The 22,852-nt window shown below is 38.8% G+C and overlaps 1 protein-coding gene across 2 annotated transcripts in view; it reads left to right on the top strand.

Moving 5' to 3' along the window:
- CACNA2D1 (calcium voltage-gated channel auxiliary subunit alpha2delta 1) overlaps positions 1–22,852 on the top strand; it is a 361,672-nt gene that overhangs the window by 203,324 nt on the left and 135,496 nt on the right. For both annotated transcript variants that reach the window (XM_054179081.1, XM_054179082.1), the window contains exon 6: positions 3,874–4,003. In XM_054179081.1, the coding sequence (XP_054035056.1) occupies positions 3,874–4,003 (130 nt within the window). The remainder of the gene's footprint in view (positions 1–3,873; positions 4,004–22,852) is intronic.

The following is a 22,852-nucleotide window of genomic DNA, read 5'->3' as shown; positions in this document are numbered from 1 at the left end:
AGCTTCTACATTACTTTATGTAGTTCTGGGACATCCACTGTTCTGCATCACTTGAATTGAGGTTTTAGATTCATGTTCTTGTTTCGGTATCATGGTATAACGGTAGAAAGAATAACGGAGCGGAATTTTATCACAGGCCTTTTGGGGGGAGCCTCTGTAAGTATGCTGTTAGAAACATGGTAAGCAGACATTACATTTGATAGTTTAAGGCATTCACATGGATTATTTAAGCTCTTTCAGTTTCAACAAAGTTTAATCAAATTCTGGAAGCAGACTTCTTCCATAGCACATGAGTAATAGAAGAGACTGAAAGCTAGTATCTATTACTTGGACTGAAATTTAAATACAAAGCAGAAGAAAGATGATCCTGTGTTCAAATGCTTCAGGAAAAGTAAATATACTATGGTATGAAAACTTCTGTGCAAGACCTGATAGGATGGACCTTGTGGTTTACCATCTTTCTCTTTTATCATCCCCTCTCACTCCAAAATATTTACTGTGTAAATCTAGTTGGAAGAGAACTTTAGACACCCATTAATTCTGGTGTTTTATTGTAATAATGTGTCTTGATGATCCTTTTTTGTGTGTGTATGAAGCAGTCTGTGAAAACATTGAGAATTTGCAGTCATTGGTATTAATTTCAGTAATTGGAGTGTTAGGGTTTTTTAAAATCAAGCATCTTTCAGATAGGAGACAAATTTTCTCACATGGTTATTGAAATTGCATTTAGAGAACTAGATAAACTCATTACATTGAGCTGCAGGAAGTCAAAAGATAATGTGTGAAAAGAACTTCATATTTTGCTTAATGTATAATATTCTAGTTCTACAGGGAGGGAGAAAAAAAATATATTGCACCAAAAATCTAAAGATTGAGCCAGATGACATTGTCTGAAAGGATCTCTGTGTTGTTTAGTCATAGAATGCATAAACTGTTACTGACTCTGGCTCCAGTTTGTACATTTCAAAATAAGTTATAATAGTTTGTAGAGGGTTGACTTTGACTTGCTTCCAAGTACATAAAGCTTCTCTGTCTTCTTTCCCAGCAGCACAGTGGAGAGGAAATATGTTAAACAGAGGACTTGAGGGTCTAGATAAAGGCAGTTGAAATAAAGAAAAGCAAAGGCTATGCATGGAAAGAAAGGAAAAACTTATTCTTTGTCCCATCAACAGGTGATGTCAAGCTATTTCATGGGAAGTAGGGCCTTAGGATATAATGATTGCTCCAGAAGACAAATGCCTTAATAATGCAGGCCTTTGTCTTCTCTTCCTTTCTATTAGCTTGTATTGCTGAGCATGATATCATGTGGTATGGAATATCTCATTGGTCAGCTTGGATGTGCTTTCCTGGTTGACCCCAGACTCCTGCCCACCTCTACTGGCCTTTGGGAGGTAGTTTGGAGAGAAAGCCTTGATGCTGTGCCTGCATCGCAGCAGTAGCCAAAGCACTGTAGTGTTATCAAGGCCTTTCTAGCTACCAATACAAAGCACAGCACTATGAGGGCTGCTTTGAGGAAAGTTAGCTCAATCTCAGCCATACTCAATACACAGTTTAACCTTCTGGTAGATTTTAGAGAATGGCACATTCCAAAACTAAAACATTATTGTCTTATGTCTGAGGGATGGGGGGCAAGATGAAGGTGATGGTCTCTTTTCAGTGGTGCCCAGTGATAGAACAAAGAATGGATATAAGCTGAAAAACAGGGGATTACACCTCAATGTGACAGGCCACTTCTTTGTGGTGAGGGCAACAGAGCACTGGAACAGGCTGCCCAGAGAGGTTGTGGAGTTGTCTTCTCTGGAGATGTTCAAAATCTGCCTGGGTGTGTTCCTGTGCAGCCGGCCCTAGATCATTCTGCTTTAGCAGGGGTGTCAGACTGGATTATCTCTAGAGGTCCCTTCCAACCCCTAACATCATATGATTCTGTGACATTCAGAGTTCTTCGGGGAACCTCTGTAACTGAGGTTGCTGTGTCCACAAAAATTGTTAGTGAAAATAATACCACACGTGAAAGTAAAAGGCAACTTGTGGGCTAAGGTCATGTTCTTAGGAAGATAGTGGTTTTAAGTAATTTGCACGTATCAATGTATATTATTTAATGCCATGGTATACCTGGACTTTACCTGGTTAGAGTTTTCCTTAAAGATAAAATATCATCTTATTTGAGTATTAAGTTATGCTTTTCCTTCTGTCTCATCCAACAGAGTGAAGCACAAAGTAAGGACTTTAACTTATTTAGCAAAATATTCAGCAGTTATGCTTCATAAAAGTAGTCAAAATTAGTACCCACCTCCTTTTCTTCCATAAGTATAATACACTTGTATTGTGGGATTCATCTCACCTAATTCTAGACAGCTGTGTTACAGACTTCTGCATCTAGGCAACTTGCCCTAAGGCTACTTTTATAGTCAGTGGAAAATAGGAGGCAATTCTAAGGCATGATTGATGTCATGGGAGAATAGGTATCTAATTAAGATGAGATGAATTGCACTCTGAAAATGCCCATTTCTCTTCACTGACTATGAAGGCAGCCTGGAGTGATGAGGTCAACACTGCTATGTTGTTGTGGATGTCACTGATTAGATGAGTTCTGTCCTTTGTGTTTCCAAGGGAAACCACCTCTCTGAAATCCATCAGAAACTGCTGCTTACTTCAGGCAGCATGTGAATCTATGCTTAGAATAAGATTTATCTGCAACCCTGTGAAGAAGCAGATAAGGATACATGGAGCTGAACAAGCTTACCTTCTGCCGTCTGTGACAGGGGATCAGACACAGGGCAAGTGTAAAAAGAGTAGCCAGCCTGGCTAATCATTTGGTAACATAATTGATTAATTACTGATTTAAGTGGCAGTCTACTCATGCCATGGAGCCTCCTGTTACAGCTTCAGCTGAGCCATGTAAAGACAGTATCACCTTCCCTTTGGTCTGAACTCTACCTCCTTGATTTCCATACCTTGTGCAATTTTTGTAGCTGAGTGAGAAAAATTCTCTGCTTTTCAATTTTTTAAAAAATATTTGCCCAAATGACTAAGTGAACTGGAAGAACTGAAGAAGCTGGGGTGCAGACATATGAAGGAGGCTGGGAATCCAAGGCAGGCAGATGATTATGAGACCCTGATTATTTGGGAACCTTTCCACCCAGGCATTTGTATGTAAGAGAGTACATGAAATTTAATTGAAATTTATAATTAAACTAAACTAATCAACAAAATCTGTTTCAACCAGAAGTTCTAAGAAGCTTTCATATCCTTTCTTTGTCTGGGTGTGCACCACTGCTTCTCAAAAAGTCTATTTATTAAATGTGTACTAGTAGTACCATTTAAAGATTTGTGATTTACCCCTTCCTGTCATGCAGTGAGCACAGTATCAGCATGGTGCAGAATAGATGATCTAGCTGTCGCTGTGCCACTGTGGGTGGTGAGGGGTAGCCCTGTCCCTTCTAGTGAGGCCAGTCAGCTCAAAGTGATACACTCTTCACCCATTATTCTACACCATCTATATCATGCTCATTAAGAATTATCATCATGCAGCACATATAATTTACTATCTCTTCTCCCCCAAAGCAAGATCAGTTTGCAGTAACACAACAGACTTCTCCACCCTCCTGCACCACCCCCCAGGTACACCCAGGGCCAGTCGGCTTAATCAATACAACTATATGATCTACAGATTTGTATTTAAGATTCAGGACAATTAATTACAAATAACAAAATCAAATAAATCTGCATTGCATTGTAAAACTTCTAGGCACTTATGAAATTTAGATATGTAAGGTGTTAGGCTGAGTCTTTTATGTAAGAGGCAAATGTGAATGTATTTTTTTTTAACATGCTTTGTAACATGTTGCCCTTTACATGTCTTTCTTTAACAAGCCTGAAAAAAATGACACAGAATCTGGCAGCCAGAGAATCAGGCCTGTGTTTGAAGAAGATCCTGTTTTCCGACGGCAGACATCTTACCAGCATGCAGCAGTCCACATACCAACAGATATTTATGAAGGCTGTAAGTAATACATGAACAAAGTAGTTTTATTATTTTCATGCTAATCTTCTTATTTGTGTCCCATTCTTATAAACACACAATCTCCAAACAAAATTTTAATCTCTGTTTTTGGTACAGGTATTAGTGTCTTCTGAGATGAAAATAACTCCCATTTTCCGTGTTCATAATCACAGTATCACAGCATATTAGAGGTTGTAAGGGACCTCAAGAGACCATTGGCTCCAAGTGCCCTGCCAAAGCAGGATCACTTAGGGTAGTCTGCACAGGAATGCTTCCAGGTGGGTTTTGAATGTCTCCAGAGAAGGAGACTCCAAAACCTCCCTGGACAGCCTGTTCCAGGGCTCCATTGCCCTCACTGTAAAGAAGTTTCTCCTCATGTTGAGGTGAAATCTTCTCTGTTCAAGTTTGAACCCATTGTTCCTCCAAGTTTGTACCACCAAAAAGAGCTTGGCCCCAATCACTTGATGCCCACCACTCAGATATTTATACACATTGGTGAGATCCCCTCTCAATCTTCTCAAGAGTAAACAGCCTTAGGGATCTCAGTCCCTCTTCATAGGGGAGATGTTCAAGCCCTCTAATCATCCTTGTGGCTCTCCATTGGACTGTCTCCAGCAGTTGTCTGTCTTTCTTGACCTGGGGAGCCCAAAACTAGACACAGCATTCCAGGTATGGTCTCACCAGTACAGAGTAGAGAGGTAGAAGAACTTCCCTAGACCTGCTGGACACACCCTTCTTGATTCATCCCAGGATACCAGGGTAATGAAGAAAAAAATCATTATCCAATTAACAACAACAACAAAGAAAAGGCCAAACGAGACAAACAAACCAACCAACCACACCAAACCAGCATTTCAATATTCAGAATAGCTTTATATTTTTTAAGAGGAGAAAGATATATTAACTAAGGTATTTTCATTTATTTGTTTTTAATTTAGGACCCTAATTTCAAGTGTTCAGTCTTCCACTTCTTTCATTATCTCAGCAAGAGGAAAGAGACCCTAATGTGACCTAAGTGCTTTAAAATTCATGGGCACAGTTCAGGCAGCTTATATGACATGGAGATGAAAATGGATATGCCAGTATGATGGGGGGAAGAATCATAGTAGCTCCTGTTGTTATATGATGCATTTCACTGATAAACCTAGATGATAATTCTTGGATTCTGGCTTTAGTCAGTGGTAAAGTGCACCTTAATTGCAGGATTACAGGGAAGAGACAGGCCATTTCCTTTGCTTTTGTTTCAAGAGAATCCATACTTTGCTCTTAAAATGTTATAAAAACTTGCCTTCCATTATTAGGATATGTGTAAACACCCTGCAAACTTTGATAGAAGACTGTCCTCATAATTGTATGTAAAGTAATTGCAGGTGTTGAATTTAACATTTTAGATGGTCTTTCTAAAGGCACTTATGTCCCTTAAAAATACATGCTAGTTAATATTTCTGTACAGCCCTTTAACTTATATATGAAGACAAGCTATGACGTCCATAGGAAAGATACAACTTTAGTGTCTGATAAAATAATAATAACAGACAGAAACATACACTTTTTTGAGAAAGGTAACTACATGAGCAACTTCAATGGTTCATGAGAAATTCATAATCCTTTAGGTTTGTCTGTCACATGAATTACCAGTGATGGGGAAACATAGGAAATTGCTGGAAAGTCTCTAATTCTGCATCAGCAAAATCCTCTTGCTAAATAGCTGGGTGGTTATAGATATTATTTTCCAGAATAACAGCTTGACAATACCTAAAAATTTTAGATCTCATATCAATAAGCACAATATTGTCAGCAAGTTTGATCTTATAGTTACAAAGTCAACATGTCATCCAAAACACAGTGACCAGTTGGAAGGTAGTCATTCGCCAACAGATTTCCAGAGCTAAAGTTCTTGCAAGAAATCCTATCCACAAGCTTTCTTAAAAACCCTAGAAAGACTGATAGTGTATCTTAAACACTGCAGTCATTTTTCTTCCTGTTCACATGGGCAAGCCTGTCATATCTTGCTAGAGGTATCAGTGCCCACTCTATAGTGAGAAGCAGCTATACAGTTTGAAAATAGTTTGCAGTCCATCTGCAATTCTTCACCTACACTACAGCCTGCCAGTGAATATTTAGAAAACAGCTCTTACAAGTATCTCTGTGAAACAGTGGAGAAGACACAGTTTACAACTTTCATTGCATTGAAGCCATTTCTTTTTTTTTTTTTTTCCTTACTGAAGCAGAATTCATTTTTTCCTCCTTTATTGTGTATGCTTGGTAGAATGCCAAGTGAAACAAAGAATTGTTCTTTGGATCTCAGAGAACAAGTTTCACTGACTAGGTATTTGACTTGTCTACTCTTCCTTGAGATTAGTTTTCACTCTTCTGTTGCCTCTTACAGTAGCAGTTTGTGGTCTTTAGGGGAGAAGGATGATTACAGTTATAGCCACGCACATTCCTAAATCTGTGTTTTCACTTGGATCACACTTTGTCATGTTATTTTTTTTCCCCCTCTGTGTGAAACTGGGAATTTAAGAATTGCCAATGCTTATACAATATATATACATGACACCTTTTCTTCCCTATTCAGGTTGCATCTTTGTTACAATTATTATTCATTATTTGAAAAATATTAATCACATATTTAATTTCTCATATGAAATTCTGAATGTGTGAATCTATCCTCTACAAGCCCGTTGAAACTGAGAAACTGGTTTAGCTAGTAATTCTCTAGTGGTGTACCACCTGTTTAAATCTGACAAACTAAGTGCCATAAAACAATATTCTTTGGCCTCCTACATATGTAGTGATTTTTGCTTATTTTGAAATACAGTGATGAGCTTCTTGTGAATTAATTCCTTTTATTTCACCGTGGAAATATGTAATACATTAAAAAATATCCATTCACTGCATCTAGGTTATTGCTTTGTGGCTTGCATGCTTGCAGAAAGAAATATTATATAAGTTAATGTTGTTTTTCTCTGTACTGGATGCTAAAGTCTAAGTAGAGACAGGGAAAAGTCTAGGAGGTTAATTTATCTGCCATATCAGGCTTTCAATTTGTTATTTTCAAGAGTCCTATTTAGGTTTTGAAATAAAATCAGTCTGCTACTGAAAGCAGAACAGACCCTCAGGTCCTCCTTCTACCACATGCACTGGGAATTAGTCATGCATCTCCTATTAGTAATAACAGAAGTCTTATTTCTAAATCCCCATTAAAATTGTACCCTGCTTATCCCAAAGCAGAACATGGGAACTCCAGGCCAGAAACAAGAGGAAATCCTTGGCACAAGGCAAGTGATGCTAATCGGCCTAGTGGATACCAGCACACATTGCCCTCACTATCTGAGATGCATAATGTGCCATCTGCTGCAATGGTTGCCCTAGATGTTAAGTCTATACTGTTGATACAGTTTTAGGAAATATGTTAGGCAAAGCACATGGACAAGGGCTGAACAGCCCCAGCTCCCTCAGCCTGTCCTTGTAGCAGAGGTGTTCCAGGCGCCTGGTCATTTTCATGGCCCTCCTCTGCACCTGCTCCATCAGGTCCATGTCCTTCCTGTTTTGAGGGCTCTAGAGTTCGACACAGTGCTCCAGGTGAGGTCTCACCAGAGCAGAATAAAGTGGCAGAATTGCCTCTCTCCATCTGCTGGCCATACTTCTTTTGATGCAGCCCAGGATGTCACTGGCCTTCTGGGCTGCAAGTGCACACTGCTGGCTCATGTCCAACTTCTCATCCATGCTGTTGATATATTTTGGTTATAAGAGAGAAACTGAAGATAATCATATCTATTTTGGTCATGTTTTTTTCTAAGGGATAAATGAATAGTACAGTGTTACTACCTCTGAGGTTAAAAATCTGCTCTGGTTGTGTGTGTGTGTTCACAGCCTTTAAGTTTGAAAGAGGAGTTGGATTAGATCATCATGTATGTCTCATGCAGGTGGCATAAAAGACTACTTGATGTGATGTTAGTCAGTGAGTTGTTTGTAAAACCATGTAGTGAGTGAAGTAGACCCTAAAATGAATTTCAGTATCATTCTCTTTTAAATACCAACACTATGGCTTGGGGTAAGTATAAAGTCAATGTTAGTTGCAGCTAAGTCCCTAAATACTGCCTGCTTGGTTTGATATTAAACCTGTAAGGAAAATATTGATGCAGAAGCTTACACAAAGAACTCTAGGACCTGTGTTGCTTTTTGTGATCTGATAATTATGATTCCCCCTGCCTCCCCAAGTAGCTTACTAATACTCTCTGAATGAAAATCCTTTTAAATAAGCAGCAAAAAAGAAACAGCTTTTCTATCTTGATGAAAAAGCTTGGTTCTGTCGAAATTCAGAAGGCCCAGCAACTTGAACAGTATCCTACACCATGAGAAGGTATTTATATTTTCCTGCTGAGATTACATTAGTGTTATTGGACCCACAGTCTAGCATTTTTGCCTGAGACCAAGTTTAACATGATTTCTCTCTTAAATTATCAAACTTCATGGTTACTGTCTGTATACTTCAGTAGCGAAATACTCAGATAATTCTGTCTCCTAATGTTCTAGGTTCTTATTTATTAACTTCAGAAATTTGCCTTCTGGTTGATATCTTTCATGCCACCTTACCTTTGTTGAACAAATATGAGGTATCTAAAGAGATATTTAAAGAAAAAAAAATTCCACAAACAATCAACAACAACCAAAAAAAAACTAGAACTGCAGTGAGTGCAGCTATTCTATTCTATTCTATTCTATTCTATTCTATTCTATTCTATTCTATTCTATTCTAGTTCTGTCTTCAAGAAAATGGAAAAACATACAATGAAGAGACTTTGAAGACTTATCTCCAAAGTTCTTTGATTCTAAGAACTCAGTTTGAAGCAGAAAGTTGCCTAAACACCATGGTATTATTACCTCTTCCCCTCTGCCCACCCCCCACGCCCCAAGTGTGTAATGTTAATTTGCATAGTTTGTAACAAAATAAGTGAAAAATAGTTTCCTAGGAAATATTTGATTATTGTTCAGTGTAGCTACCTCTATCTGCAGATTTCTTGACCATGAAATGTGATGTGTATTCAGAATTATCATCCATATTATAGCAGGCCCTGAGATTGTAGCATCTGTTAGGCTGCCTGGGTAATGTTGAAGCTGTGCATACTGCCAAAATCTGTTGTGAAGGCCAAATGATTACGGCTGCTCCTCAGATCCCTTTCCATTCCTTCTGCGATGTTTTCTGTCTTATATGAAGCTTAGCATAACAATTAATATTGAATCTTCTTATACCAAGAGGGTAAACTTGGCTGTTCTATAAGGCCATGTTCTTCTGGTAAAACCAGCTAACAGTGACATTTGAATTTTACACTACAGACTGAAAAGCAGAACACAAACTAAGTAGATCTTTATTAATGGAAAAAAGAAGAAAATTCTGACAAAGATCTTGAGAGAGTGACTGACTCTTGTGTGTGGAATTCTCCCTATGTGGTTAGTCTATCCCCATAGGAGAACTGCTCCAGTGAACCTGATCTTCACTCACAATGGGCAGTTCCTTCTTCCAGTCCATGACATTATCTTAAAAAAATGACAAGAGAATCACAGGATGTTAGCGGTTGGAAGGGACCTCTAGAGATCATCTAGTCCAACCCCTGTGATTCCTGTGAATCTTCCATTCTTCTGGGAGTGCAGCTGGAGCCCTTGCCAGTGAAGACTGAGGTAAAGAAGTCATTGAGAACCTCAGTCTCCTCCATGTCGCTCGTCACCAGTTTACCTGTTTCCTTTCTGAGGGGGCCAACACCTTCCCTAGTCTTCTTTTTACCATTAATATGCCTATAGAAATGTTTAGTAGATTTAATTCTAACCAAGCGTTAACTTTTCTAACCAGGTCTCTTGCTTCTTGGGCAGCTTCCTTATATGCCCTCCATTCTAGCTGTCCCTTCTTCCACTCCTTGTACAGTTTATTTTTGTGTGACAGTGTGTCCAGGAGCTCCATGCTCATCCAGGCAGGTCTCCTAGCATTCTTTCCTGCTTTCCTCTTTGTGGGTGTATGTTGCTCCTGGGCACAGAGAAGGTGATCCTTGAACACTGACCAGTGTAACCTCTTCCCTCTAGGGCTTTGTCCCACAATACTTTGGCCAGCAGATCCCTGAAGCTATCAGAGTCTGCATGTCTAAAATCCAGGGTCGCAAGCATGGGATACATCCTCCTAGTTGCCCTGAGGATCTTAAATTCTATTGCTTCATGGTCACTGCAGCCAATGTTATCCCTGAGCCTCATATTAGTGACCAGCCCTTCCCGATTAATGAGAACAAGGTCCAGCGTAGCACCTTTTCTTGTTGGTTCCTCTACCACTTGGAGGAGGAAGTTGTCATCTATGCATTCCAGGAGCAGCTGTGTTGGCCCTCCAGCAGATGTCACAAACCCCCCACAAGGACCAGGGCTTGTGAATGTGAAGCCACTTCTATTTACCTATGGAGTGCCTCATCTGCTTGGTTCTGCTGGTCAGGTGGCCTGTAGCATACCCCTACAGTAACATCTCCTTTCCCTGTCTTCCCTTTAATCTTAACCCATATGCTCTCAACCAGCTCATCACCCTTCTCCAGCTGGAGCTAGGGGCTCGCCTCAGGGCAACAAGTTGAGAGCTCTTGCTAGTACTGCATCCCTCTCCCTCTGGTGAGCTGCCCTGCTTTTTGGCTGACCATGTCTGTGTTGTTTCAGTTCAGTCTAACCCCTGCTTTCTCTGTGCTCCTTTCTCTCTTGGGACAGGGGGTGGAGAGGGGGAGGACAGTGTAACAGCTTCTCTGGTCTCTTTGACCAGGGGTGTTTTTGTGTTGTTTGCTAATTGTAAATACCTGTAAATATTGCAAATACTGTATATTTTGTGCATATTCATTTCATTCCATTGTAGAGTGTAGTTTTGTTTGTAAATACAGCTCTCGTGTTTCTGAGTTGGTCTGGCAAAGTTAATGCTGGGGGAAGAATTTCAACCCACCACATCGGTCCTCTGTCTTATCGCCTTTAGCACTTCTGTATTTTCTCTAAGAGCATCTCTTGCAATGTTTCATATCCCTCTTGGGTAGTATTTCATAAATAAATAGCTTTGTCATATTTCTGCTAAAGATAACAGATATCTTGCAACCTTGGCATCCTGTTTTCTTTACTGTGTCCTCTCCCCCTGCCATCCCCTCTGCCTTCTTGGCTCATCTTTTGGATTTTCTTAATAGTTAGTTATGTTACAGCATATACACCTTTCAATTTTTAATTATTATTTTTTTTTAATTGCAATATTCCTGCCTTCCTTTTCTTCACAAATATTCATCAGTTTTGTCTCCTTGGGATAATTTGCAGTGAAAATATGTAGTGGAAAAACAACTCTGAACATTATCCAGTGGATATGTTTATATGTATTTACACCAAGTTCTGAGTTAGTTAAATGAAATGGAATAAGCTATGTATGTGTTCAAGTGCGCTCATGCTTCAAGTATCTGTTTCTTAACAGGGCTTCTGAGCTTAAACAAGACTTTTCATTACCTGCCCTTTTAGTTAGAGTCAGCTCTGCCTACACATCAAAGCACATTTTTTTCAACCAGTACAACAATTAACCTAAGTATCTGTTTAAAATGAGACCAGAACTTTTCTGTTAACTCTACTGAAAAAGGCCACACAATGCAACTTTCAGCTCAGGAAGCAAATTGTATCCTAGGCTGCATCAAGAGGAGGGTGGCCAGTAGGGCAAAAAAAAGGTGATTCTGCCCTTTTATTCTGTCTTTTCATGTGAGACCCCACCTTGAATACTCCATTCAGTTCTGGTGTCCCCATCATAAGAAGGACACAGAACTGTCACAGCAAGTCCAGAAGAGGGCCATGAAAATGATCCAAGAGCTGAACACCTCTGCTGTGAGGATAGGCTGCAGGAGCTGGGGTCATTCAGCCCAGAGGAGAGAAAACCTTAGAGCTGCCTTCCAATACCTAACAGGATCCTACAGGAAGGGTGGAAAGGAACTTTTCATAAGGGCATCCAGCAATAGGACAAGGGGGTATGGTTAGAAGCTGAGGGAGAGTAGGTTTAGCCTGGATCCTAGGAAGAGGTTCTTCAGTAAAAGGGTTGTGAGACTCTGGAATAGGTTTCCCAGGGAGGTTGTGGATGCCTCCTCCCTGGGGGTGTTCAGGGCCATGTTGGAGAGACTTTGAGCAGCTGAGTCTAGTTGAGAGGCATCCCTGCTCATGACAGGGAGGTTGGAGTATATATCTCTAAGGTCCCTTCCAACCTAAGCCATTCTATGATGATTCAGCTTGCAAGGTGTTTAAATGAGTCTTGTATACACTTAGACACACCACCCTTTAAAACAATCCTCTGTATAACCGTTCATTCTCTAGGGGTATTTAATGGGAAGATATTTTCAGTTTTTAAACTTTTGGCCTGTTCCTGTGAAAGTCTGTGTGGTTTTGCTATCCATTTATTTCCAGTAGCTTTTGAAAGCACTCAAGCCCACTTAGGTCAGCACCTTATTTCGCAATGTGAGGAGGGAAAACAAAACAAAACAAAAAGTTGCTGACCACAGGAGAAAGAGTGAGAAGAGGAGGGGGGAATATCAGGGCCTTGGCCTTCTTAGTTGGCAGCTGAAAATTGAAAGTACACTTGGATAGCTCAGCATGATGAGCTGAAGGAAAGAAGATAATAAAATCTTCCAAAACAGCCTGACAGAATGGCTCAAAACAAATTAGAAACTACAACAACAAAAAGCCCAAAACAAAAGAAAAAAAAATAAAACAACCAGACAAACAAATGAAAGAATGACAACAAAAGCCACATAGAGCTCAACAAAGAGGAAGAAGAATTAAAGACTGGGGCTGTAAAAAAGCACCTACATCTTCAAGCCCTTCAATTCAAATGGTGATGTACCATACAAACTAGTTTCCAGGGATGCCTGAATTAGTGCTCGTTGGCTACATGAACACCCAAAGAGATTGTAGTCTCAGTTGGTATCTTCTGTTTTGCATATACCCAGCAGGATGACAACAGATTTTTGTAGCAACACTGTGCCAGTAACAGATGTTTGGAAATTATTTCTATTCCCATGGTTCTTATGTGTGGTGGTTGACCCTGGCTGTATGCCAGGTGTGCATGAAAGCCACTCTATCACTCCCCTCCTTAACTGGACAGGAGAAAAATATAATGAAAGGCTTGTGGATTGATGTAAGGACAGGAAGAGATCACTCACAAGTTACTGTCACAGACAAAACAGACTCCACTTGGGAAATTAATTTAATTTACTACCATTTTGAATCAGAATAGGCTAATGAGAAATAAAACCAAATGTTAAAAATGCCTTCCCCCTATCCCTCCCTTCTTCCCAGGCTCAGCTTTACTCCTGATTTTCTCTGCCTCCATCTCCACCAGTGGCACAGAGGGATGAGGAAAGGACACTGAATGAGAACCACCTAGCTGGGGGGATGCCAGAAGATGTTAATTTAGTATTTCCTAGTAATTTTTCTTCAGGAGTGAGGAGGCTTTGCTTGTTTGGGCTGCTGGTTTACTTTTGTATTGCAGAAAAAGGAAAAGGAAAAAATACATCCGAGGTACGAAGTTTGTTATGAGTCTGATTGAAGTTTCCACACAGCCTGGACATACCAAATCTGTATTTTATATGTTGTTTCCATGTCATTTAACTGAATCCAAATAGAAGTTCTCAATTCCTGGGACAACATGCTGAGTATTAAATACTGTCAGTTTTGTTGCTCATTTGCCAGGGCTCCAAATGAGAACTTCTATCTTTGGCTCTGAGTTTGATGTTTTTAATTTCTGCTTCACTACATAAAGGTGCTTTAAAAAATTTTCTATCTGAATATTACACAAATAAAATGTAGAAACAACTTAGTGATGAATCAGAGCCAGGAGATACAGTGCAGTTGGCCCTGTGACTAATACGTCTCAGAGTGTAATACTGTAATACAGTGCCTTGGAAGTCCATTGTGTTCTTATTTCTCAGAAAAAGAGCCAATCACTTGTTGAGATGTAAATAGTACAATATTGTGGCATCAACAGTCTTGATACCAATGATTACAGAGTCATAGAATGGCTTAGGTTGGAAGAGATCTTAGAGATCATCTACTCCAACCTCCCCACCACAGGCAGAGACACCTCTCAGATAGACTCAGCTACTCAAGGCCTCATCCAACCTAGCCTTGGACACCCCAGGGAGGAGGCACCACAACCTCCCTCAGAAGCCTATTCCAGAGTTTCACCACCCTTGTACTGAAGAACTTCTTTCAAAGACCCAGTCTAAACCTACTCTCACTCAGCTTCAAACCATTCCCCCTTGTCCTATTACTAGACACCCTTATGAAAAGTCCCTCTCCAGCCTTCCCAAAGGATCCCTTTAGGAAGGCAGCTCTAAGGTCCCCCCAGATTTTTCTCTTGTCTTCTCTAGGCTGAACAACCCCAGGTCCCTCAGCCTATTCTCACAGCAGATACATAATAGCATAGACAGGGAATAAATGATGTTTTATGGAAAGATACCTGCTCTGTAGTTAAAAAGGTCATCTGAGAGCTGTCAGTGATAAGTTATTTCTTTATTAACTTTAAATTTACTTTCCTGCACTTCGTGCCAGCATGACAAGTTTGCATTACCTAACCAGGATATGCTTTGAAAACCCATAATGCAACATGAAGACCATGTTTGGATTTACAGGCTAGGTAGGTGCAACATTTATTGTCAGGCCAACAAATGCAGATGATTATTGACTTGATTTTACCCCTATTTTCTTTTTCTGAAATGATAAGAATTTGTTTTCCCCTCAAAGAAAAAATTATATTATGCCTGATGAAGAAAAAGTTTTAGCTCCCATACTTGAGCAAACGTGTTTGCTAGTGGACAAAGTTAGGTTATAAATTTTAATGGACCTCTTGTTTTTGCTGGAATACATTTTACTGCCTTTTTTTTTTTTTTTTTTTTCTTCTTCATATAACTTAAAAAAATAAATTCTTTAAAGGTAATTAAGTTGTACCCAAAATTGCCTATTTGTGGTTATTTATAATTTCATCAACCATAATGCATTCTTCCCTCTTACCCACTCTCCATATGTGCCTTAGTATTGGTGCTGACTGACAAGTGTGAAGAATCTGCCAAGTCAAACTGCAGCACTCAATCATCTTTTGGGTCTTATTTTAAGAAGGGTGTGAAAAAGGAAAATGTTATTTAAAGAATAACTAGAATTAGGATCTTAAATTCTCTTTTACGGTAATTATTGCAGAAACCTAAGTGTAGGATATAAGTAGAAACAAACCTATATTTTGTTGGTTCATTCTCTAAGAGGAATAGGATTTTGGATGGTGTTTAGCCTTTTTCTGTCTGGAATGAAGATTTCAATGTGCAAAATGTACTTTCATACAAAGTGTTTTGATTCCCTGTAGAATATCTATTTGCAATTAATATGGAACATTTCAATGTCAAAAGTAGGTTAAGTATCATTTCAAGAATGTTTTTCTGCAAAAGTTGTTATTGATGTACCTTCTTGGGTAAGAAGGCTAAGATTCAAAAATACAGAAGAGGTGAATTTTGCAAGTGACTGTGTGGGCCACAGAATTTGATTTTCTTTTATCCAGATATCATCCTTATATCTTTAAAATATTAAACATGCATTTGTGTAAAGAGAATTACAACAGTCTATAGATAGCAAGCCACAAGCTCAGGTAGATCTACAGAAAAATTCTTTATATGTCCAAAACCCACAATGTACTGAACTCCACTGGGTAATCAGGGAAGAGTTCCCCAGGAATATTTCTGAAGTTGGGTGTGGCAGTTAATTATTACTGCACAGGACCTGCACTTTGGCCACAACAGCCCCATGCAGCACTGCAGGCTGGGGTTGGAGTGGCTGGAGAGCAGCTAAACAGAAGGGGACCTGGGGATACAGACTCTCTTCAATAGGGCCTAGTGACAGGGCAAGAGGCAATGGACATAACTAAAACACATTGAATTTATCTCAACTGAAGAAAAAATAAGCCTTCTTTGTTATGAGTGTGCTCAAACATTGGTACAGGTTGCCCAGAGGGTTGTGGAGTCTCTGTCCTTGGAAGTAATCAGAACCCAGTGGGACACAACTCAGGAAAATCTGCCCTACATTCCGGTGGCATCTATTCTTAGAGTAAATATTTGTAATACAGGAATTAATTACTTGGGTACGAATTTTGGGAATTCAGGTGTCCAGATTCTCTCAAACAAATTGAATATTGAATTACCTATAGATTACCAGGCTGACTTTGTTTTGTTTTGATTGATTTTGGGGGTTTAGTGAGTATAAGCCTAGAACTCAGTGTTTAGTCTTTTAGGCAGTGTTTGCTGTACATGGCTGGCTGACATCATGCCAATCTAATAGAAAGTCAGTGTCTTGCCAGTAGCTTAAGTGCAAGGTGAAACTGAAACATTTATTTTCCAGATGAGACATTGATTTATTAACAGCTTTTTATTGCTACAAATTACTGAGATATAAGATAGCTTTTCCCCTTCTTTGAAGCAGCCTGCTGTGTTCAGAATGAGTTACACATTCCAGCAGCTTCACATAGATAAAAGTTGTTTGGCTCCAACAGGCTTGTTATCCAAAATATGGACAACATGTAGAGGAAATACAAAATCATGATCATTATTGTTGAGAGGTGTGCTTCTTTCTTCTTTTTTGGATTATTTATTATTATTTTTGACATGCAGGGAACTTGCACATTCTAGAAATATTAAGAAAACAGATGTTTCTTTATGATTTTCCAGTACATGTGATTTATTAGTTGCTTTAACAAGAGTTTTGTTGTTCGTTATAGCAAAACTCTGTTGCTTCATTTTAGATATGCTGAAATAATTTTGGAATACTGAAAAGTATTTTCTGCTATTCTTTCCCTATGAAGCGATACTGTAGAAGCTGAGAAAGGTGGAGGATATGAAGCTTATAGGTCTTTTCCTCAGAGACTGGCAACTTCCTGGAGTGCCTTAAATTCTTCGAAACAACATTGAAGTGTGGTAGAATACACACTACATAAATGCACATACATTTGTAGCAAATAGATTTAAACATCTAAGGAATATAGGAAAAGTAATATAGCATATATTGCTTGCATGAAGACTCTCTTTCCAATATATCTATCTATAGATCTTCCAGAGAGAAAATATGTTTTCTAAATAAAAAATTCTGAGATATTTACCTTCTATGCTGTACCTTAGAATTTTATTACAAACATTTCACTTTTAGATTTTTTTTTATTCTGATCATTACCTGGTACCGTTTCTTGAATATATTTTAATAGCAGCTTTTGTTGAAACACCATGAATTTCTGTGGAAGTACATAAATTAATGATAATCAGAAAATTTAAATTCTATCTAGTGTGCAAGTCAGACTTCTTGGTGCACATTTTAAAGAGCTAGTTTACATAAATTTATTTGGGTTTATAGGAAATGAAGCTATATGCAATTTTATATGTTAATTATTTTATACTTTTGTGTAGCATTTAAATTAATTGGACAAATGCAAAGCCTTACTTCTTTTATATATCTAGCTCAGTCTTTTATTTCAAAACAAAGCTTGCCTTTTCTCTTTTTAAGATGGGATTTGTTCCTAACACCATCAGGAGCTTTGTTCACCCACAAAAATATGTGAGGAAAACGCATCCTTCAAAGTAAAAAACACACTAACAGACTCCCAGTCACTTAGCAAATGCATCAGGAAGCATTCTTCAAATGCACTTGAGGAATATGGATTTGACTCTGCTTTGTAAATTATTAATGGGATTTGAAGTATCGTAAGCCTGTTTGTTTTCACCATGTGGCACGCTCTGAAGGTTTTCTCTTTTAGTGATTTTTTTGAGACTTGGCCTGACAAAAACTCTTTTGATCTTAGATAGTTGTCTGAGATGTTAATGTCTCATACAGCTTCCTCAGAAAGACACAAGAAGAGGCAAAATTTGCTTTTAGCTAATTTATAAAATCTGTTAAGTGATAAGTCACTTGCAGCACTACTTCTATGCTGTGGCTTCTGCTTTCCTCCAAATACAGTTGTAGATTTTATCTAGGAACAATTGTTTGGTGGTTTGTTCTGTTTTTTAGGTTTTTATTAATTTATCTGCCATAAAATATTGTTTAAATTAAATCAAAACAAATGGACAAAATAGGAAAATTCCTCGCAGAATAAAAGGATCAAGTGCTAGCTTCTCTTTGCATGGTATAAGGGTTCTTGACAAGCACGAACCTTCTGCTTTGATGGATGAAAAAAGGGGACTAAAATTCTACTTTCTAAGAGAAAAGAAATCTCCTTGATTTGCAAGAACATGTTTGTAAAGTCAATGATAAATGCATTAGATTCTCTCAGAAGTCCTGATTAACTGTTAATTTAACTATCCATACCCCTTTCATGTCATCCATAAAAGAGAGTACTTCTATAATGGTCTCTTTCTAGTCGTTCTTTTGAAATATCATAGAGAACTCATTAAATATTAAAACCAAACTTGAACATTTTTTCTCAGGCAGCAGAGTTAGAAGTTCCCTCCAGCAATATTCATATTTTAGAAAAAGTTACACCTTGTTCCAGGGCAGCTTTAAATCTGCCATCATGAAGCAGTGATTTCAGCAGGCTGCCATTTTACCTCCCTCTAACCCTAGTGTGGTAATAAATTGCGTATGCTCTTGTGGATCACTTCATCATAAAGAGAAAATTCACGTTTACGCTGATAGTTCTTCTCCTAAATCCCTCAAATGTGTATTTCTTTATTTTGAGAGTGATTTGGAAGACCATATTTAAAATCCCTGTTTATGTATTAGAGAGAATATTCAGTTTTCCTGTGCCATAGACTATTTCCTCCCAGATGATTACATGGTGCACACTAATTCAATTTCAGGCTATTATTGGTTACTGGTTGTTAGCATCATGTTTTTGAAAGGGCCGATTTCTATGGAGTACTCCTTAGGAATAGGGATATTTATTTTCTCAAGAGGAAAGAAGAGGTTGCTTTTGAATCATGTCATTTCAGCAGATTAAAAAAAAAAAAAGCTCAATTTTGAGCAAAGCAGTTTGTATCATAGTCCCGTTGCCAGAAACAGAATGAGAATATAAATGCCTCACATAAATAGGAGAGGATGATTGGTCTCAATGACTTCATTTTCAGGCCTCTAGAGATGATGTTTAGGGTGATTATGCCAAAAGCCCAACAACAGCAAACAAAATCCAGAACATGTTCATTATAAAATGAATGTAAGAGCCACAACTGGGGAAAGACCTAAAGAATTGTAATGTAGAAAGTGTTGCATATTGATTAAAAAAAACCAAAACCAAAAAATCAACAACAAAAACCCACCACCACAAAACCCCAAAACAAACAAGCAAACAAAACCCCTTTTGAAAAATCAAATGACTACTTAAAAAATAAGAGTGAAAAAAATAATAACTTTTTACATTTTGAGAATTTATTAATTCCAAAACCAGATCCTCTTCCCCAACCCAAAACCTCACAATTCAGGTGTATCCAGTAGTAGTACTACTATTTTTATGTAGAATCAGGCTGAACAACCCCAACTCCCTCAGTCTGTCATTGTAGCAGAGGGGTTCCAGCCCCCTGATCATTTTCGTGTCCCTTCTCTGGATTCACTCTATCAGGTCCATGTCCTTCCTGTGATGAGGGCTCCAGAGCTGGACTCAGTACTCCGGGGAGGTCTCACCAGAGCATTGTGGCAGTCACCACTCTTGACCTGCTAGCTGTGCTGCTTCTGATGCATTCCAGGATGTCACTGGCCTTCTGGTCTGCAAGTGCACACTGTTCACTTATGTCCAGCTTCTCATCCAGCAGTACCCGCAATTCCTTTTCTGCAGAACTGCTCTTAATTTCATCATTCCCCAGCCTTTCTTTGATGTTAGGGATTACCCTGACCTATGTGGAGGACCTTACAGTTTGCCTTATTTTGGGTTGTATTTCTACGTATAACTGGAGCCACAGTGAAGACATTTGGTTCTTGCTCTGGGGTATGATTTTGCTCAGGCAAAATCACTGGAACAAATCACAGTATCACTGTACCAAACCCCATACAGCATAAAGATTATAGCAAAAAAAGAGAGGATATTCTTTAGTAAGAATGTATTAGACATTTTGTATATTCCACGTGGATGAGATGTGTTTTTCAACAATTTAAAAATGAGAGAACCTGCTTGAAATTTACTGAGGGCAGCATAATTCACTGCCCATTTAGCATAATTGTTCCTTGGATGGTTCATAAACCACTTAACTGCACTACAGAAAAGTCTCATCTGAAGCTACGGTTTAAGTAGGTTGGTACTGCAACCACTTTATACCAATACATTTCTTCCTGTATTTTCAAATCACAGTCAATATAGTATTTTTATTGCTATTAGGACATTATTATTGATCACTTGGTAATTCAGTGTAATTGCTTATTGCTGCTATGAGTGAAGTTATAAACTGAGAAAGCCATTCCTTGTTATTTCAAGAATATGTCTAGGAACATAGAAGCATGCAATAATTTCAGAAGACTAAAGGATTTTAATATTTAAAATGTGATCATTTATTATAGCTCTTTCTCAGCTAATAGCTTATATTTCTTGTTTTAAAAAACAAATACTTAAAGCTTCTATAAAAATCACAGATGCATGTAGCAATAATTTCTGTGCTTTGCACAGTGCTTCAAGGGACAGCGTGCACAATGAAGTTCAGTTTCCTGCAGCTGTAGTTCTGTCACCCATGCTAATCTCGCTGAGGGTAGTAGTAGATGTTCACTTCAAAAGCCCACATCTTACAAATCATCTACCACTTTGGTGTTGCCAGATGTGGGTGATAAAGTACTTTCCAGTTACTTTCCACCTGCAGTAAACGAAGTAGGATATCAATGTCAGCATGGAAGTGTGTCACAGGAATAGATGCATGAGAGATTGAGTGCATTTTTTTCCTACACTAGCAGTACATTTGTGAAACAAAAATCCTGACAATTTCTTTTAAAGTCCTTTAATAATAGTAGCTACTGGAAGACTTCCTGGAAAGAGTTCAAAGTAGGACAAACGTATATCTTTAATACATGTCCAGTGTGCTGAAATTTGTAGCTGAAGGGCTTCCTGATCAGGCTCAATTCTTTTGTATTTCATATTCCTCAGGAGATCTTTTTTTATTCCTGTGCCAGTAGATTTTTGAAGCCAAATTTGCTCATTCTCTTCAGCATGGTGTGACAAAAGATTTGTACTGTGCAAAAAGAGTATCTCTCTCTCTCGCTCCCCCCCCCCCCAATTTGCTGATTTCTCCTAACTTTTGTACTGAAAAAGGGCAGTATGTTGAATATTTACTTTTTCTGGAACACCAGTTACTTTATAGCCTTCTTTAATGTACTGCCCAGAGATTTTAAGGCTTCTTCTCCCAAGCTGAAAGAATTTTTATGGAATTAATTTTTCATTGATTGAAGGAGCTGGGGTTGCTTAGTCTGGAGAAGAGGAGACTCAGGGGTGACCTTATTGCTCTCTACAACTGCCTGAAGGGGGCTTGTAGACAGGCAGAGGTTGGTCTCTTCTCCCAGGCAACCAGTACCAGAACAAGAGGACACAGTCTCAGGCTGCGTCAGGGGAGGTTTAGGCTGGAGGTTAGGAGGAAGTTTTACACAGAGAGAGTGATTGCCCATTGGAATGGGCTGCCTGAGGAGGTGGTGGGGTCGCCGACGCTGGGGGTGTTCAGGGCGAGGCTTGACAGGATTCTTGGTTGTATGGTTTAGTTGATTGGGTGGTGTCAGATGATAGGTTGGACACGATGATCTCGAAGGTCTCTTACAACCTGGTTAATTCTATTCTATTCTATTCTATTCTATTCTATTCTATTCTATGAAATACGTTTTATACCTCTTAACCTTTCGGTTACTTTGGTTGGTTGAGCTTCTTTAATGAGTCAGAAAGAAATAGAAAAGCAAAGCAGGTGAAAGAAACACCATGCCAACTTTCTTCCAATGTCTTCTAAGACGTATTTCTTCTCACTGATCTGCTCCACCCTGACCCATAGCCTCATTCTTGTGATTTATCTATGGAGAGTGTGGCACCTTTATCTCCTTTTTCCTTTTTTGAAATAAAAATAGTAAACACTATTAATGGTTTTCTGTTAAGCTGATTGAGCATCACAGCTGATTAAGCTGTTTCCTGTCTAGTCTTTAAGTTTTCAGTTTGCAGAATCATAGAATGGTTTGGCTTGGAAGGGACCTGTAAAGGTCATCTAGTCCAACCCCTCCTGCACTCAGCAGGGTCATCCTCCACTCGATCTGGTTGCTCCTCTTAGGTTCTTTTTGGTTCCCAGAGATTTTAACATAAAATGAATTATTCCCTGATCATTTTCTTCAAAAACATTGTTACATTCTGTTCTGTTCTCTACAGCTTCCTAAGTTGAGGAAGTGTAGAGGGAGGTGCTGAGCTCTTTTATTGTTTTTGTTTGCTAGTTTGTTTTGTTGTTTGGTTTTGTTGTTTTGTTTTTTTCCTGAGATACAGTGATGGCACTCATGGGCATTTTTCAGGGGAAGTTCAGACTGCATTTCTTTACAGAGAAGGTGGTCAAACACTGCAACAGGCTTTCTAGAGGGGTGACTGAAGCTCCAAGCCTGTCAATGTTCAAGAGGTATTTGAACAATGATGTGAATAACAAGCTTTAACTTTTGGTTAGCCCTGAACTGGTCAAGCAATTGGACTGGGTGATCAGTGTAGGTCCCTTTCAACTGAAACTATTCCATCTCATTGTTTCAAAATTGAAAAGAGCATTTTTTCAGAGCTCAAGTGCAGGAGTTAGGAGACACTGTCTGCTTTTTTTTTTGTAGCTTTTTCATGTTTAGCAGGTGATACAGTGTCTGCTAGTGGTGACTAAATAATCAGTCACA

This window comes from Dryobates pubescens, chromosome Z (genome assembly GCF_014839835.1).
Source record: "Dryobates pubescens isolate bDryPub1 chromosome Z, bDryPub1.pri, whole genome shotgun sequence".
Classification (NCBI taxonomy): Eukaryota; Metazoa; Chordata; class Aves; order Piciformes; family Picidae; genus Dryobates; species Dryobates pubescens.
This window is presented reverse-complemented; position numbering and strand designations above follow the sequence as displayed.